The sequence below is a fragment of the Balaenoptera musculus genome, chromosome 3, assembly GCF_009873245.2.
Source record: "Balaenoptera musculus isolate JJ_BM4_2016_0621 chromosome 3, mBalMus1.pri.v3, whole genome shotgun sequence".
NCBI classification, from domain to species: domain Eukaryota; kingdom Metazoa; phylum Chordata; class Mammalia; order Artiodactyla; family Balaenopteridae; genus Balaenoptera; species Balaenoptera musculus.
Window position 1 is genome coordinate 161,716,675 of NC_045787.1, and position 17,646 is coordinate 161,734,320.

The window sequence follows — 17,646 nt, forward strand, 5'->3', positions numbered from 1 at the left end:
AATGCTTGTAGTAAGAATGCCCCTTCCCAATATTCCAGTTAGGGAAAGCAGGTAATATATGTACATTAACATAATAAAAAATAACAATAGAAATAATAACAGCAAACATTTCAGTAACACACTTGCCTTGTAATAACCCCTTCGTCCTTAGCCCTAAGAGGGATAATTACTAGCACCATTTTACAGATGAGAAAACTGAAGCTCAGAGAGGTTAAGTCTCTTGCCAAGGCTACACAACCAGTAAATGAACAAGGTAATTTCTCACAGGGATACAAGTGTGGAGGGCAAAGCATTCCAGGCGGGGGGAACAGCCAGTGCAAAGGCCATGAGGTGGGGATAAGCTTGTTGAGTTTCAGGAGGCTGGTATGGCTGAAGGGGGAGAGTGGGAGAGATGAGGTGGGTAGGGGTTTGGTGCCTCAGTGACTCAAATAATTAACACCACGCAGATGGACATGAGAAGAAAAGAGTCTGAGTGCTCAGTGCATTTGGAGAAGGAGAGGAAAAAGTTAAAGGTCCTTGCTTAGCTTTTCGGACCTCAATGCCCACTGAGACGTCAGCGCCTCAAGGCAAGGGGTTTATTTTTGTCTGTCTTGTTCACAGCTGTGGTTTCAGTGCCCAGAACAGGGCCTGGCACATGGCAAATGCCTGGTCACTTCTTGTCAAATGATAAATGAGTGTCCCCATTTTTCAGATAAGGACACTGAGGCCCAGGAGAAGTCCCACAGGCCTAGACTTGCCATCAACCCCTGCCTTCTCCCATCTGCACGCTCACCGCCAGCTTGTCAGAGACCCCCAGGAGCCCTGGCTTCGGTGAGGGTGGCTACAGGCCCTACTCACTCTTGTGTCTTCGGCTGGTCCCAGCTCTGCCTGCCTGTGCATGGATCTGTGTGGACCTGACGCCCAGTTTGTTCTGTTTGCCTTCAGACACCTCTTCTGGACCCTCGATCCTCAGATAAGAGGCCCCATCATTCTTCCCCCATCCCTGGGCACTGGCCCCGGCAAAGTCTGTTTCCCGGAAACCCCAGGACATCTGTAGTTTATAATCTCAACGACTCCTCTCTCCAGAGGGCTCTGCAGTCCAAGACTTACCCCTCTGGCTCTTCTTAAAGGCACCCCCCAATTCTGTATCCCGTGCCCTCCACACCTCCTCATAAGAGCTCACACATATTGAGTACTTGCTGTGTGCCAGCCTTGACACGTCAGCTCATCTAATCCTTAGAATAACCACAGGGAGTGGGTAGTACTGTTATTCCCTTTTTACAGATGAGGAAACCAAGGCCCAGAAACACGAAGGGCCTTGCCCAAGGCCACACAGTCAGTTGCCGGCAGAGGCAGTTTGGACCCAGACCACATGGTTCCAGCACCCATACTAACCCCCACCTGACACTGCAGCTCTCTTACTAAGCAGTTTGAGATCTCCCAGGAGGCTCAGCCCACAGCTGCTGGGTGCAGGGAATCCTTGGCACTCACTGCAACCTCCAATAGTGTGAGCCAGCCTCTCTTCTATTTTGACTCATTAACTTCTGGGACAATCTTATGAGGCCTGAATTGTTACTGCTCTCATTACACAGATGAGGAAACTGAGGCCCGGAGAGGGTGAGTTAGGCATACTAGAAAATGGTTTTGTGGGACTTTCCTGGTGGCGCAGTGGATAAGACTCTGCACTCCCAATGCAGGGGGCCTGGGTTCAATCCCTGGTCAGGGAGCTAGATCACACACACATGCTGCAACTAAGAGTTCGCATGCCATAAATAAGGAACCCGCGAGCCACAACTAAGGAGCCCACCTGCCGCAACTAAGGAGCCCATGTGCCACAACTAAGGAGCCTCCCTGCTGCAACCAAATAAATAAATAAATAAATAAAAATTTAAAAAAAGAAAATGGCTCTGTCAGGCTGTCGCCATCACACACTCACTCAAGAGACCAGAAGTGAGCAAAAGACAGCCCTCAGATTGTATCCATTCATCGAACACCCAGGAGATTAGGTACAATCGCAGGAACCAAAGCCCCTGGACAGCATAGGCTTGCTTCCTGAGGCCCAATCTGTAACCCTAAATCTACCTAACACTTAAAAATTTAAAATAAGCTGGGCTCTGTAAATCAACTATACTTCAAATAAAAAATAATAATAATTAAAAAAAAAGAAAAAGCTGGCCTCCCCTGGAGGCCCTTCCACTGGCTAAGCCACCAGTACCCTCTTTCTTGTTTTATTTTTGCATTTTAACTTGCAAAAGTCCATGGTGTTTTTAGCAAGCAGAAGAGAGATGAGGTAATTTATTTTCAGGCTTGTGTCCCTGCGGCCGCAGAGGGAGAAGGGCAGGTCCAGGCAAATTCCTCACTTCTCAGTCATGTGAGCAGGTTCTTTTTTTTTTTTTTTTTTTTTTTTTAAAATTTTTTTTTTTTAATTTTTATTTATTTATTTTTGGTTGTGTTGGGTCTTCGTTTCTGTGCGAGGGCTTTCTCTAGTTGCGGCAAGCGGGGGCCACTCTTCATCGCGGTGCGCGGGCCTCTCACTATCGCGGCCTCTCTTGTTGTGGAGCACAGGCTCCAGACGCGCAGGCTCAGTAGTTGTGGCTCACGGGCCCAGTTGCTCCGTGGCATGTGGGATCTTCCCAGACCAGGGCTCGAACCCGTGTCCCCTGCATTGGCAGGCAGACTCTCAACCACTGCGCCACCAGGGAAGCCCGAGCAGGTTCTAGATTGACAGACTGACATGGGTTTGAGTCTCACCAATGCCACTTATTAGCTGTGGGATCCTCTGTAGCTTGATTAACCTCCCTGAGCCTCAGTTTCCTCATCTTTATTTATTTTTTAAATCTTAGCAGAGTTTGTTCAATTTTTAAAAAAATATTCATTTATTTATTTGGTTGCACCAGGTCTTAGTTGCAGCAGGAAGGGTCCTTAGTTGCAGCTCGCAGGTTCCTTAGTTGTGGCATGCGAACTCTTAGTTGTGGCATGCGAACTCTTAGTTGCAGCATGCATGTGGGCATCTAGCTCCCTGACCAGGGATTGAACCCAGGCCCCCTGCATTGGGAATGTGGAGTCTTATCCACTGTGCCACCAGGGAAGTCCCGGTTTCCTCATCTTTAAATTGGGGATCATAGTAGTAGAACCTTCTCTATAACATGGAGACTAAAGTGAAGATCCTGGAGCTTATTTGCTATGTGACCACCGGTGATTTACTCAGCCTGTTTTTCACCCATAACATGGGGATGATAATCTCGCTGAGTTCCTGTGAAGAATAAATGTGTGAATGAGCTGAGAGCTAGAGCATTGCTCGCAGGTCTGGAAACCTAATGAATGGAGTTTTCTCTGTTGGATTTAGAACTTGCTGGGGACCAGAGACGTTTTATTCCTTCCAATTTCCCCCTTTTGGAATAGGAATGTCTATTTTTGTGCTTGTCCCACCTTTGTGTTTTGGAAGCAGATAATTTGTTTTCTAGTTTTCAGGTCCACAGATGGAAGAAAATTTTGCCCCCAAATGGATCATACCTAGAGTCTTACCAATACTGGAGTTAGATGATGAGATTTGGAATTTTTGAGCTGATGATGGGGTAAGACTTTTGGGGATGTTGAGATGGGGTGAATGTATTTTGCACATGTACATCAGATGAAAAGCTGGCTGGGAATATTTTCTCATCATTTTGTATATTCTTTTAAGTAGAGCTCTACCAAAAAGCAGGCTCCGTGAAGTTATCATTTCAAAGAGAATCTGAATCTTTTGGTCACCCTCTAGAGAGACCGAACTAAATAACACAGCAGTTGAGATCACGGCATACGTTTTGTTAGAGGGACAGCCTCACACATGGACCAAGAGCCCCTTGTTCGGATGGAAAGGGGATCTGAGGGTCTTTTGTTTTGTCTTGCTTTTGTTTCTTCTGCTGGCTCTGTTTGCAATGGAGTTTTAACAAGCTCAGCCTGCAGAGGCCTAGTGTCAATCTCCAGGAAGTTTTATTTCCAAGTGTCTCCAAGGAGAACTCAAAAGCGGCAGAAAACTTTGAAGTCAGGCCCCTTCCCCCTTCCCTCTTGGGGATCTGCCGTCAGCTGCCCGGAATAGGCAGCTGATTGCATAATGCCTGTCCTGCACTGCATCCCTTCGCCAGCTAATCACTTCAGCATCCCTCTGCCAAGGGCTATGGACATCTTGCCTGGGGCATGCTCAGGTCCCTAAATTCAGAGGATGGTGCTTGTGTCCCCACTATCCTTAGGACCTGCACATATTAACTCATTTAGTCCCCACAACAATCACCATCTGAGGTGCTATTAGGATCAGGCCCATTTTACAGATGAGGAAGATGATGCCCAGAGAGGCAAAGGCACTTGCCCGCTGTTATCCAGCTGGGAAAGGGCTGAGGTGGACTCTGGCCCTAGAGATCTGAAGCTACAGCACCACTCAGTGAAGAAAGTGGGGCAATGGATGACTTGGTGTGCGTGGAATGGAGGTGCTGAGACTGGCTAAGGCAAATTGGGGGTGCTGTTAAGAATCAGGGTGTTAAGGGATGAAGCCTCTCCTCTCCACCCCATGCTGGATAAACTGTGAGGCTCAGAAGTCCAGTATCTCTCTTATTGCTCCTTTTGGGGAGTAGGTTGTCTTGGTGATGAGAGCAGCTGGAACTAGTGTGCAAATAGCCGAGATATTAATTCTAGGGTGGTGCAGGTCTTGCAAAAGGTCCCGTTGCTCAGTCAAATCTAGCAGGAGGCACTGCCCAGCTATCAGGGAGTGGTGGATACCCTGCAATCCACAGATTTTTTTACTGGGAGTCAGAGAAAGCTCCATCCTCACTTTGGTGCCCCTGGGGTGACACTGGGTTCAGCCACCTGGTGTGGGAGGTCAGGGGTTAGCGACTGTTTAATGATACAAAACACAGCGTGCTCTACCCCCTTTTTACTGGGGTGAGCCAGTGAAAGCTTCCAGGGTGGGGGACATGTAAACCTGGGAAAACTGAAGTGGAAGACATTAAGGGAGAAATGGTGGGGGAAGACAGGGGAAATGGAAAGAAAACAATTCCATTTATTATCAATGCTCTGGAGAATCAAAACACAAGAGTGTGTCTGGGGAGAGGCTTAACGAAGGACAAGAGGAGAAATGTGTGAGGCAGGCCTGTTAAGGGCCACTGGCTTTGTCATAATACAGAACTGAAATGTCTTTTTAGTATGTTACGTACTTGAATAAAATTTTATCTTCGCCATTCTTATTTTTTTGGCTGCGCCACACGGCGCATGTTTGTCTTGGATTTTTTTTCTCGAAAAGTGCCCGAATCTTCATGAAGTTTTATTTCCAATGAGAACCTTTTTATCAGCCAAATGAATAATGCCTCTCCTGGCCAGGGTGTTCGACACATCTATTAATAAAGGAGTGGGCAGTACCCTCCTGGTGCAGATTTGGGGGTGGAAGTGGGGGAGGTACTTTGTTCCTCTGGAGAGGAGGGGGAGCAGGGGCCACCTGTGGAATTCAGGAAAGCTGGGTTCTTATCACACTACTGCTATCAGCTGGCTGCCTTTGGGGAAATCCCTTTCCCTCTCTGGGCCTCAGTTTCCCCATCTGTAGAAAGAAGGAGTTTGAGTGGACAAAACAAAAGGCTATGCATCTAAAGTTTTGTTTTTTAGTCTATGATGCAAGTGTCTTAATAGTAATAATGATAATAATAATAGTAATAGCTAAAACTTATCGAATGCTTATTACTACTGCTACTGTGAAAAATAGTTAACATTTACTGAGTACTGAATAATAATAATATTCATACTAATAATAGCTAATACTTACTGCATACTTATTATAAGCCAGGCACCATTTAAAGCATTTTGCATGTATTAACTCATTTGAACCTTTCACCTACCCTAGGAGGTAGGTAGCATTCTTATTCCCACTTTACAGATGGGGAAACGGAGGCCCAGAGAGAGGAAGTGACAGGAGCTGTAAGTCACACAGCTGGGAAGTGATGGGGCAGCAGTGTGACCTCTGGCTCCAGAAGCCTTGCCCTTGACTACCAGGCTGTGCTGCCCTTCTGTCCCTGTCATCCTTCTTCCTTCAACGATAGGAGTAGATATAATACAAGGATGATAACAGTAATATTAGTAGTATTAAAATAATAGCACCAGGAGACTTGCCTGGTGGTCCAGTGGTTAGGATTCCTCACTTCCACTGAGAGGGGTTGGATCCCTGGTCGGGGAACTAAGATCCAGCATGCCACGTGGCGTGGCCAAAAAAAAAAAAAAAAAAAATACCACCAGTGATCCACTGGTTCTTAATTATGGAGTCCTGTGCTAAACACTTTATTCCACGTAAAATCCCTTCAGTGGCCTCCCATTTCCCTGGGAGGACTCAAGGCTCTGCTGACCTATTACACTCCCTGCAACTTCTTTGTCTGCCACTCTCTCCTCACCCTCCAAATGGCAAACTGGCCTCCTGCTGTTCTACCTTAGGGCCTTTACACATGCTGTTCTTAGCCTAGAACACTATTCCTTTCTCAGAAACAATGGTCTTCAGGGGGCTGTTGCGGAGCTATGTGGAGACCTAATGCCATAATAATGGGGGGCATTGTGGGCATTTAGGAAATGGGAGGCAGGTATATAAGTATCTTACCACGTGCAGGGCAGTCCCACCGAGGAAGAATTATCCTTTCTCCTTCATGACTCTCTAATGTCCCTCACACAGGTGAAAACTCTGCTTGTAATGATCTGAGTCTTTTGTTTCAACCTAACTCTGCTTTATGTATCAGCATAAAGTATTTTTTGCATGTTTTAAATATACATCGCATCTTCCCAGAATGCAAGTACTGGACAAATTAAAGGAAGAGTAGACTCTATTTCATACGGAACTTCACCATTTTGGAACATCTCAACACTGATGGTAACTCCCTCATGTTATTCGAGTAGCCTGCACCCTGAGTCAGCTGGCATTTGTACCTGTCTCATTCATGGTGATTTTGTGGACAGGTGTCTGCATCAGAATTGCTTCACTCTGTCTTCTAGGGTCTCATTACTCAAAGTGTGGTCCCTGGACCAGCACTGGCTCCTTAGAAATGCAGAACCTCAGGCTGCACCTGAGACCTACTGAATTAGAATCCGTATTTTCACAAGATCCCTGGGGATTCGTGCACCCATTCAATTTTGAGAAGTGCTAGCTTAGTGCATACGGCATGTAACAGAAGCATTTAAACACATCATTAAAAATTAATATGGTGCTGATGTATGTAAATGAAATCATTATGTTGTACACCTTACACTTATACTGTGCTGCCTGTCAATTATACCTCAATAAAAGTGGAAGAAAAAAAAAGAATACCTAATGCCGAAAAAAGAAAACACAAAGAACTTACAAGAGGGTTTTTTTAAAAAAAGAAAAAAAAAAATCAAAAGGATGCCCTAGTAGCGGGTGATATATAATAAAAGAAGAATAAGAGATCAACTATACTCCAATAAAAATTAAAAAAAAAAAAAAAAGAAGACTAAGAGGACGTTAATTAATGAAATAACACATGTAAGTTGTTTGGGCTCCTAAATGTACAATCACCGTAGGATTTTCTAAGGAGTGTTACAAAATATTGTTATGAAAAACAGGGTGTCGTTTCTGACTGGGTGAGGTGTTGGCCTGGAGATGCCGCCAAAAGCCTTGAACCCTGCTCTTCATTCAATTCTGAGGGCCCAGAGTGGCTTTTCCAACCCCCCAGGAATAGCATCAGGTGAAAAATGATTGACTCAATAACAGCTAAAAAGGGTCTAAATTTCCCAAGCACTTATTATGTGTCAGCTGCTCTTTCAGGCCCTTTGCATATACTACATCATTTAATTCGAGCAATGACCAAATTAGACCCCACTATCTCCATTTTACAGATTGTGAAAACTGAGGCCCAGAGACACGAAGTCCCTGCCGAAGGCCACACAGCAAGCACATGGAAGAGCTGTATAATTCTGGGGGAAAGTTCTTGTAGAGTTTCCCTGAGACGTACAAGGGCTTGATAGTTTGCAGCTTCTGGCGCCAGATGACCTGGGTTCAAGGCCACTTATTAGATGTATTACCTGGGCAAGTCAGCTCCAACTCTCAGTTTCCCCATCTGTGAAATGGGGCCATGACGAGGGGGCTGTCAAGAAGCTGAAATGAGTGGCTCAGGAGAGTACCAGGTATCCAGCAGGTGCCACTTTGCCTCATCTTATCATTTCTACTATGGTCATCGCTTCCACTTACTTCCTCCTCCGGTGCCTGCGCTCCTTGTCCTCCCTGCGTGCGTCCCCGTCGTAAGCGGGCGGAGGGCCAAGCCGGTGCCGCCTCCTCCGCTCGGCGCCGTCTGGGCCCTCGCCTTCGCCGCCCCGGGCCGGCCGGCTGCCCTCGCGGTGCCGGGACCTCCGATCGGCCTTGTCCTCTGGGCCCTCGTCGCCCGGCCTGCGGTGCGCCCGGTGCCTGCGGGGCTCCCCGTCGGCCCCCGTGCGCGGGGACCCGCTGCGGCTTTCCCGGCTGCACCCCTGCCGGTGGGCGTGCCTCCGGTGCGGGTCGCAGACTTTGCCCCGCTCCGCCTCGCCCTCCCAGAACCCCGGCTGCTCCAGGCCGCCCTCCCGGGCGTGGTGGTCCGACTCGCGGCCGTAAGGCCCCTCCCGGCTCAGCTCGGCCTCCTGGCTGCCCGCCCAGGGCCTCCGGGTGTCCGGGCCCACGGAGCCGCAGGGGTCCCGGGCCCGGTCGTGGTAGCGGGCCTGTTTTCTCAGGAAGTCCTCGGCTCGCTGCTGCCCGAGGCGCTGGTCCACCGTGGGCTCGGCCGCCCGGCTCTTATTGGTGTTGTTGTTGCGGTTCTCCTGGGGATCGACCACCAGCGGCCGGTCCAGGTGGGTCTTCATGTCGGGCCGCAGGTGCCGGGCGTAGGAGGCCTTCCAGCGCTCGTCCGGGTCCATCTCGTTGTACAGCGCCTCCCGGCTGGCCAGCAGGTTCTGCTTCCGCATCTCGCTTGTCCGCTGCTCCCACACGGACTTGGCGGGCTTCTGGTTCTTCTGTTGTTCCTTCCTGCAACGGAAGGGCGCAGGGGTTAGGGCACTGCTGGGCATTGTGGCCTGCATGGACCTCTCGGGCTAACAGGCGTCTCAGCCCAAGTGGGCATCTCCACCCTGGTGGGTGTCTTGCCCCAGGTGGGCATTTCCGCCCGGGTGGGTACCTTGGCCCAGATGGGCATCTTGACCAAAGTGGGCATCTCTGTCAAGGCGGGTATCATGGCCTGGCTGGGTATCCCTGCCTAACTAGGTGTTTCAACCTGTGTGGAAAACTCAACCCGGCCAGATGTCTCGTCCTTACAGGCGTCTTGGCCCAGATGGGCGTCTTGTTCCAGTAAGGTATCCTGGCCTGGCTGGGCATTTAGGTCTAATGGGGGTCTCAGCCCAGGTGTATGTCCCCACTGACCTCTCTGTTCCTCTTCAAATTTTAGCACATGGCCTCTGGGGGCTGTCCTGATGTTCAAAATATTTTAACCTCTGAGACAGCCAATCATAATGGACACTGACCTGGGGCAGGTTCTGGAAGCCCTGACACGGGCGCTTGGGAATCTTGGGACAGTACCTATCTATCCACTGGTGCAAAACACCAGTGGGGTCATGGCTGGGAGTGCTGGCTGGGCTGAAGCCCTGCCTGGAGCACACAGATTTTTCCAGGGGTTCTATGTGTATTGATAGTTTTATACAGACCATCAACTTCTATAGGCTTGCCTGCCTGAGCATGTACCTTCCTGGGCTCCCCTTCCACAGCCATCTCCTTGCACTTTGAGAAAGAAAGCCCCCTCCCCATTGTCCCATTATGCACCGCCCCACAGTACGCAAAATCCCAGGACTACCCAACAAAGGTGCAATTCAGAATATCTGTGTTAACGAATCTTTAATCAAGACACCTTAACTCTTTACCACCTTAACACCTCTGGTCCACCAGCAAATTCTGTCCACTCTGCCTTCATGATCTGTCTAGAATTCAGCTACATCCATGACCTGTTCAGTCACCACCCTGATCCAGCCCCCACTATCTCTTTTGCAGGGAACAATGCAGTCTTCTCCAACCTGGTCTCCTGGCTCCTGCCCTTGCTCCCCTGATAGCAGCCAAAGGGTACCTGTGAGCACCTGAGTCCCTCCCTATCCCTCCTCAGCTCAAGAACCCTCCATGTCTCCCACCTGGCTCAGAGCAAAATTCTAAGTCCTCCCTACAGCCCACAAGGCCCTGCCTGATCTGCTCATCACCTCTCCGCCCTCACCTCCCCCCACTCGCCCCCCTCACTCACTCCACTTCAGTCACACTGGCCTCCTTCGTGTTCCCAAAACACACCAGGCACGTTCCTGCCTTAGGGCCTTCGTACATGCTGTTCCCATTGCCTGCGATGCTCTTCACTCAGACCCCCACAGAGCTCCTCCCTCACCTTCTTCAGGCTTTGTCACCTTCTCAGTGAGACCTTCCCTGACAACTTTACTTAAAATCATAACTCTCACCACCCCTAGCCCTCCCTATAAACCTCAACCTCTTGTTAACGCTGTATTCCCAGCAGCTAGAAGAGTGCCTGGCACATAGTACCTGCTTATTAATTATTTCTTGAGTGAAAGTGGGTGGGAGGGCAGAAGCACCTCTTCCTAAAGCTCAACCCAGTCAGGGACTGCTCCCTGCCCCCCAAATCCTTGACTGGGAGGGTGCAGAGGGTGAGGAGCCCAGAGAGCATACCGGAGTTGGGGGCACTTACACAGCTATGGACATGTTGGCTGCAGACAGAGGGCTCACTTCTGCCACCTCCTTGGCTTTCTGGAGGGCGAGTTTCTGGTTGGCTGCCTCTTCTTCTTCTTGTTCATCCTAAAAGTCACATGTGATCCCTGTTCACAAAACATGAACTGGGCCTTGGGGCCTCACCTCTGACCCTATTGTTAACCAGGGGCAACATTTCAGATATTTACAAACAGGTGTGGCCTGGGTGTCAGCCAAACAGAGCCGAGGCCCAGTGATTGGAAAGGACGCCCGTCAGTTGAGTATACTGCTATCCCCTTTATGTACAGGCTCAATAGCTAGCTCATTATTAACCCTATTTTAACACACAGTCAGAAGAAACGGAGAAAGACTCCCTTCCCTTCCCACAATGGAAATTTTTCTGTACCCTGTCTCAATGAGCTGGAAATTAATGCAAAGATTTTCCTCTCACTCTACTTCCTGGGCCATTTAAGCTCTCTGAACCAAGACTTTTAAAGAACACTGACAAGCCCCCACGTGCAGAAAAATCTGGCATCCCACAGCCCATCCCATGCACTGCCAACAGCCTCCAGAAGGGGAATCAGGAGAGGAACTTATATTCTCAGCCAGTTAGGTTCAGAGAGGAGGAGGATGGGGGAAGATGTTTTAAAAATACACACAGAAAAAGACGTTTTGGGGCTTTAAATCCTTCTTCAGCCTTCATGCAGGGCCTCATTAGTAAAACAGAAAAGCCAACAAAGAAAAAGCAAAGAAAAAGCAACAAGAAAGAAATGGCCAGAGATGAACCCGCCGATAAAAAAGGTCATGCGGTGGCAGGGCACCTCTCCCACTGTGCTGAGCTGTCTGGGGCAAGAAGCAACCTTACCACCTCAGAAATGGTCAGATCAGGACACTCTCTGTCAGTGACAACACAGGGGTGGGACCCCGCTGGCCACCCTGCTCTCCCAAGGCCTCCCCTCCTCCTGGCATCACACCCAGCATTTCTCAGAGCTGAGTCCCTGGACCACCTGCCTAAGAAACACTGCAAATGCAGATTCCCAGGTCTCCTGAAGAACCTGGGCTGGGCCCTGGAATCTGCATTTTCAATAAGCTCCCAGTTGAGTCTGAAACACGCTCAAGTTTAACCAACGTTGCATGTGGTTAGAAGCACAAGTTCTGGACCCATCTGGATTCAAATCTCAGCTCCTTCACTTTCTGCTTACCTTGGACGAGTCTCTTAACTTCTCTGTGCCTCACAATCTTCATCTAAAATTTCAACTCTCCTCGATTTTCCCCACTTCATTTTTCTCTTTAGCACTTATCACCATCTGACAAGTTTCTTTCTCATCTATCTCTCCCCCTAGAATATCAACGAGGGCAGGGATTTGTCTGTTTTGTTCCCTGCCATGTCCCTGGCTCCTAGACCCCGTTCACAGTAGATGCTCAATAAAGGCTTTTCCTTTTTAATTTCAATTTTAATTGATTGATTTATTTTTGGCCGCGCTGCGGCTTGTGGGATCTTAGTTCCGTGACCAGGGACCGAACCCAGGGCCCTGGCAGCGGGAGTGCCGAGTCCTAACCACTGGACCACGAGGGAATTCCCAAATGCTTTTCAATGAATGACAAAATCTGTAAAATGGGGATCAGAGAATTTGCCTCCTAGGTTTTCTGTGAGGGTTAACTGAGATGAAAACCTATTACTACTATATATAAAATAGATAAACAATAAGGTCCTACTGTATAGCACAGGGAACTATAGTCAATATCTAGTAATAAATTATAATGGAAAAAATATGAAAAAGAATTATATATATGTATAACTGAATCACTTTGCTGTACACCAGAAACGAATACAACATTATTAATCAACTATACTTCAATAAAAAAATTAAAAAAGAAACCCAACCACATAAGGGGCTTAGTGGGGTCCCTGCCACATATTAAATGCCTGAGAAATGCTTGTGGCATAAATGAAGGAAAGAATGAGGGTCTGGAAGACACATCACAGGAGATGAGCTTTCTCCTTCCCCTTCTCCCACCCTCCTGAGGTATCTCCTCCCCCATGATGGCCCTTGAGGATGAGGTCTTGGAACCTGGATGAGATCATGGCTGGAACAGCCCCTGAAGCACTGACGCCAGCCAGCTCCATGGTGGCCAGGACTGTGGCTGTGTGCTTGGGGTGGTGGAGACTTCCGTTTCCCCCAGTCAGAGCTGGGCCCAGGAAAGTCTCTCTCCCTCCTGCCAAGGCTGGCAGATGGAGGGTTGGCAAAGTCTGCTCAGTTCAGTTCAGTTCCCTGAACATGGCCTGAACACCTCGAGGCACTGGGGATGGGGCTGTGAAGCTGAGGCAGGTCCCAGGCCTGGACCTCCTAGGCTGAATGATTCTGCACACATTCTTTTAATGTGATGAGGCTGCTGGCGAAAGGCTTAGGTCAGACGACCGCTAGCTCCTAAGATGCCTTTGTTCCTGACACCCTCCCCTCAAATTGCAAAAAGGTGCCCAGCTTCCTTCGTGCAGTGCACAACCTGTACAACCGTTCCCAGCCGCTCTGCTTGTGGGCTATCCCAGGGGTGTGAGCTGTGTTACTGAAAGCAATATTGCCTCCTCTATGACTAGCTGAGGTGGACCTGAGTCCCAGGGAGTCCAAGGCTGCCCTACGGGGCATCTGGAACCAGGTTTTGTCCAGATAATCCAATATCACTGACCATGAATGAAAACTGGACTTCTCCTCACATGGATGGTTCTCACCACCCATCCCCCCAATTCCCTTCTGATCTCATTTCCTGTACTCTTCTCTCTTTTCTGTTCTTTGAGGGGTCACACCTCTGCTCTTTCAGTTCCTAGATATGTGGTGAGGTCACAACCTCTCCGGGCCCCAGTTTTCCCATCTGTGAAATGAGCATAACAGTAACTCCCTACCTCTTATGCTTTCTGGTGTCTGGCATACAAGAGGGGCAATCACATTTTCCTTGGTTGTTGTTATTTTTATTTTTATCATTACCTGCTCAGCTGGGGCTCAAATGAAAGCTGGCAGGGTGTGTGGGTAGACGACTTAGGTTCTGGAACTTGCCAAGTCTGGGTTCGAATCCTAGCCTTCCCTTTACCAGCTCTGTAAAATGTGAGCTCTAGGTCCAGGTGACTGCTCATGCCAAGTGACTTACAAAGGCTCCCTTTATTGAGCACTTCCTGTGTGTCAAGAACGGTGCTGAGCGCCTGACATGTATAGCATGATGCTCTAAATAGTAGCGGATATTATCATCCCATCTGGGGCCAGTGATTTTGCCTTTCTGAGCCTCAGTTCCCCCTTCTGCAAAAGGGAGAAAACAGCAATGCCTGGAACCATGAGCACATATAATTCTTTACTGCTACCACTCAGTGATGAAATCCAGCCAGCTCCCAAGCTCACAGGGACACACACACTGGGCCTCAGGACCTTGTCTGGGTTATTCTCCATCTGTCCCCTCCTTTCGGGTTTAGGGTGGTGACAGTGCCTGCTATCCTAGAGGCTGCTGCATTCCTTGGAAGTCCCTTGACACTGCCCACTCCTTGTAAATGGGCACTCTGGTGGAGTTTGCCATCTGTTTCCTGTAGAAACCCTGCTGCCTTAGCCCCCCTCCTTTGCTGTAGAATCCACTTGATTATGGACAGTCTATTTTGGGGGTGGGGGAGGAGGCACTTTCTCCCTGGTACAGTGCATCCAGGGCAAAAGCTCTGACCCTAGCCCCTACCCCCACCTGGCACGGTCCTGATCTGCCATGAGCAGGTGGTAACTTTGCCACAGCAACATTCTCCCACCAACTCCACCTTGGTGAGCTCCTGGGCGTTGGCCAAATTATCCACTGCGATGGCCAAGAACACGTTCAGGAGGGTGTCTGCAAACGTGGGAGTCAGGGAAAGCATCGCCACTTGGACCTTGATATCTGGGACTCCTGAATCCCCCACCTTGTGCCCCCCAATCTGCTCTCCCTGAGGCCCGGGCACGTCCCCATTTCCCCACACAGAGGATACAGTTCCCAAAGAGCGTCAGCACGATGAAGTAGATGGAGAACACCATGCCGCCCTGCACACCCCCCTGAGACTTGATGCCGTCGTACATGACCTCATTCCAGTCTTCGCCCGTCAGGATCTGAAAGGGGAGGGAGAAACACACAGCCAACCCCCCTCTCAACCTTGGGCCCCTCGGAGATGCAGCTGTGGAGCCGGAACCTGCCGTGTGGGCCCCTCCTCGGCCCTTGTCTCTGGGTGGGGAGGGTCTCATCTGTTTGCAAGAGGAAAGGGCTGTCCCTGCATTGAGGGGCTCTCAGCCTGTTCTAGGAAAAAGTGACCCTGCAGGAGTCACAATCTTTCTGTAACTCCATCTTCCCTGATGTGATAAGGGGATTTTGCTATAGGCTGAGTTGTACTCCCTAAATTCATATGTTGAAGCTCTAAACCCTTGTGTGATGGTATTTGGAGATGGGAGGGAATTAGGATTAGATGAAGACATGACAGTGGGGCCCTCATGAGGGGATTAGTGCCTTTATAAGAAAAGACACCAGAGAACTTGGTCTCTCTCTCTCTCTCTCTGCCACGTGAGAGAGAAGTGAGAAGGCGGCCGTCTGCAAGCCAGGAGGAGAGTCCTCACCAGGAACCAACCCTGCATGCACCCTGATTGTGGACCTCCACAGCCTCCAGAACTGTGAGAAATAAATTTCTCTTGCCGTATATTCACTGGTACTTCTGGACTGCTGTGTCTGGGGGTGGTGATGGTGGTGGTACTGGTGACCAGGGGAAGCCTCAGGTAAAGGGACACAGGCGCTGGCAAATAGAAGGTGTGCGGATGCGTATGGGAAGGGCTAAAGGGATATGTATGTAGCATCCACACAGTCGTTAAAAAATATCCAACTTCCCTCCTTTGTTTTATTTCCATGAGGATAAAGTAAATGTGAAAGAACTCCCAAAACATTAATCTGTTAATGCAGGGTTTTTTAGCCTTGGTACTACTGACATTTGGGACTTCCTCCCGTCCTGTGCAATGTAGGGTGTTGACCGGCATCCTTGGCCTCTACCCATTAGATGCCAGTAACATCCCCCCACACCCCCAGTTGTGACAACCCAAAATGTTTTCAGATACTTCTAGGTGACCTTGGGGGACAGACTCCTTCTTGGGCAAGAACCCTTGTGCTGAAGATATATGGATGGCGATTACTAATATTAATAATCATTTATGTGAGGGCTCAGAACTTCATGGATGGTTTCCCTTTCCAAGCCCCTGTCTAGGGGTCTCATTTAGAAATTACCTCTCCCCCAGGAGAAGAGGGGAGTGAAGTCACATTTTCCATAAACTCTCTGTCCCCTAAAGAGACAGAACCCACATGGAAAGGCTCTGGAAGTCCCAGCTAGGCCAGTTCCAAACCTCAGGGCATGTGCCTACCTGGGTACAGAAGTTGGTTTGGGGAGACCACCCAGGGTCAATCTGTTTGCCTTGGAATATGGGATTGGGGTGTCTTCCAATCTGGGGGAGGATGGTGTATTATCCATGTCTATTATTTTCTATATTCTGATGCTTTGACATATGTGGGAGGCCTTGTTGACCCTGGGGGGAGTCAGGACTAGCTAATTCTTAGAGATGGTAACCAACTTGCCCATGAATGTGCTTTTCAAATGCAAACCAACCAATCCAGAGCCCACACTCCCAACCATCTCCACTATTGGGCTCTTACAATCAGGGCCAACCTTCTCCTGCCAGAATCAGCCCAGGGTCAGGTACCAGACAACTCAGGACAGCTCCAGGGCCTGCTGAAATTATTTAAACTAGCCAATCCTAAGCCTGCTTAATGTGCCTTGCCCATTTCTTCCTGTGGAAACCACAGTAAAGGCTCCTGCCCACATTCCCCGCTCCCTCTGCCTCCTGACGAGCTCTGGTGCTTCCCTGTATGGCCCTGCATTCATGGGGCTGGGTGAAGGTTGTACCTGAAATACCGTCATTATTGCTGCTGGAAAGGTGTCGAAGTTGGTAGGAGGAGTCCCTTCATCGAAATTAAACCTGCAGAGAGGACACAGACATTTCACGTGGGTCCCACCTCAGGTGTTCTGAGGGCTTGGCTCAGTATCTTGTTTCCAGGGCAGTATCTCCGTCCCCTAAAAGGACACCCTGCGTGGTACCCAGGGACCCACCCATCTGGGTGAGTGCACTGGGCATCCAGGTCACGAGGAGGGCAGACTGTGTGATGCAGGTGGGCCTGGGTCTCTGGAGGCACTGAGCGAGGTGCCTGGGGGTGGGAGGCCCCGGGCTGGACCCCAGGGAAGCAGAAGTCAGAGGATCTGCCGAGCACTTACTGGCCACCAAAGAGCTGCATTCCCAGAAGGGCAAAGACGACGATGAAGAGGAAAAGGAGGAACAACAGGCTGATGATGGATTTCATGGAGTTGAGAAGAGACACGACCAGGTTCCTGAGAGATGCCCAGTACCTGTCAACAGAGGCCAGGGTTGGGGGGTGGGGGTCAGGCTGGGCCAGGGTGGCAGCAGCTAAGCCCACCTTCCCAACATGGTGGAGGTGGCCCCACCCTGGCCCCCGTCCCCATTCCCATCGGGATGCCAGGCAACCCCAAAGACTTACTTTGTGACTTTGAAAATACGCAATAACCTGAGGGCTCGTAACACACTGATTCCAAAGGATGTGCCGGGTTTTATGACGGCCCAGATGACCTCAAAGATGCTCCCGATGATGACCTAGAACAGAGGACCCGGTCTTATGTCCAGGCTCCTTGCAAACGTGCCCTGGGTCTGAACCTTGCAGGAACCCAATCCACGTCCCACCCTCAAATAGAATCAGGGTGAGGGTCTCAGACCCCTCTCATCCCTTCTCTTTTTTAACTTATTAAGAGCTGATGAGCACAAAGAATTCATGAAACACATGAGTACAAAGCGAATGCCCACGAAACCACCACCTATGTCGAGAAATAAGACACGTCAGCAGCCTGAAAGCCTCCAGGG

The 17,646-nt window shown here is 49.6% G+C and overlaps 1 protein-coding gene across 10 annotated transcripts in view; it reads right to left on the minus strand.

Moving 5' to 3' along the window:
* The window catches only part of CACNA1A (calcium voltage-gated channel subunit alpha1 A), a 310,161-nt gene that overhangs the window by 69,962 nt on the left and 222,553 nt on the right, over positions 1-17,646 (minus strand). For 9 of the 10 annotated variants that reach the window (XM_036847444.1, XM_036847442.1, XM_036847438.1 and 6 more), the window contains 7 exons: positions 17,270-17,382; positions 16,989-17,120; positions 16,623-16,695; positions 14,679-14,796; positions 14,475-14,542; positions 10,692-10,798; positions 8,186-8,989 (listed from right to left, as the gene is read on the minus strand). In XM_036847444.1, coding sequence (XP_036703339.1) covers positions 8,186-8,989; positions 10,692-10,798; positions 14,475-14,542; positions 14,679-14,796; positions 16,623-16,695; positions 16,989-17,120; positions 17,270-17,382 — 1,415 coding nt within the window. The remainder of the gene's footprint in view (positions 1-8,185; positions 8,990-10,691; positions 10,799-14,474; positions 14,543-14,678; positions 14,797-16,622; positions 16,696-16,988; positions 17,121-17,269; positions 17,383-17,646) is intronic. The other variant, XM_036847445.1, reaches the window with a different exon arrangement.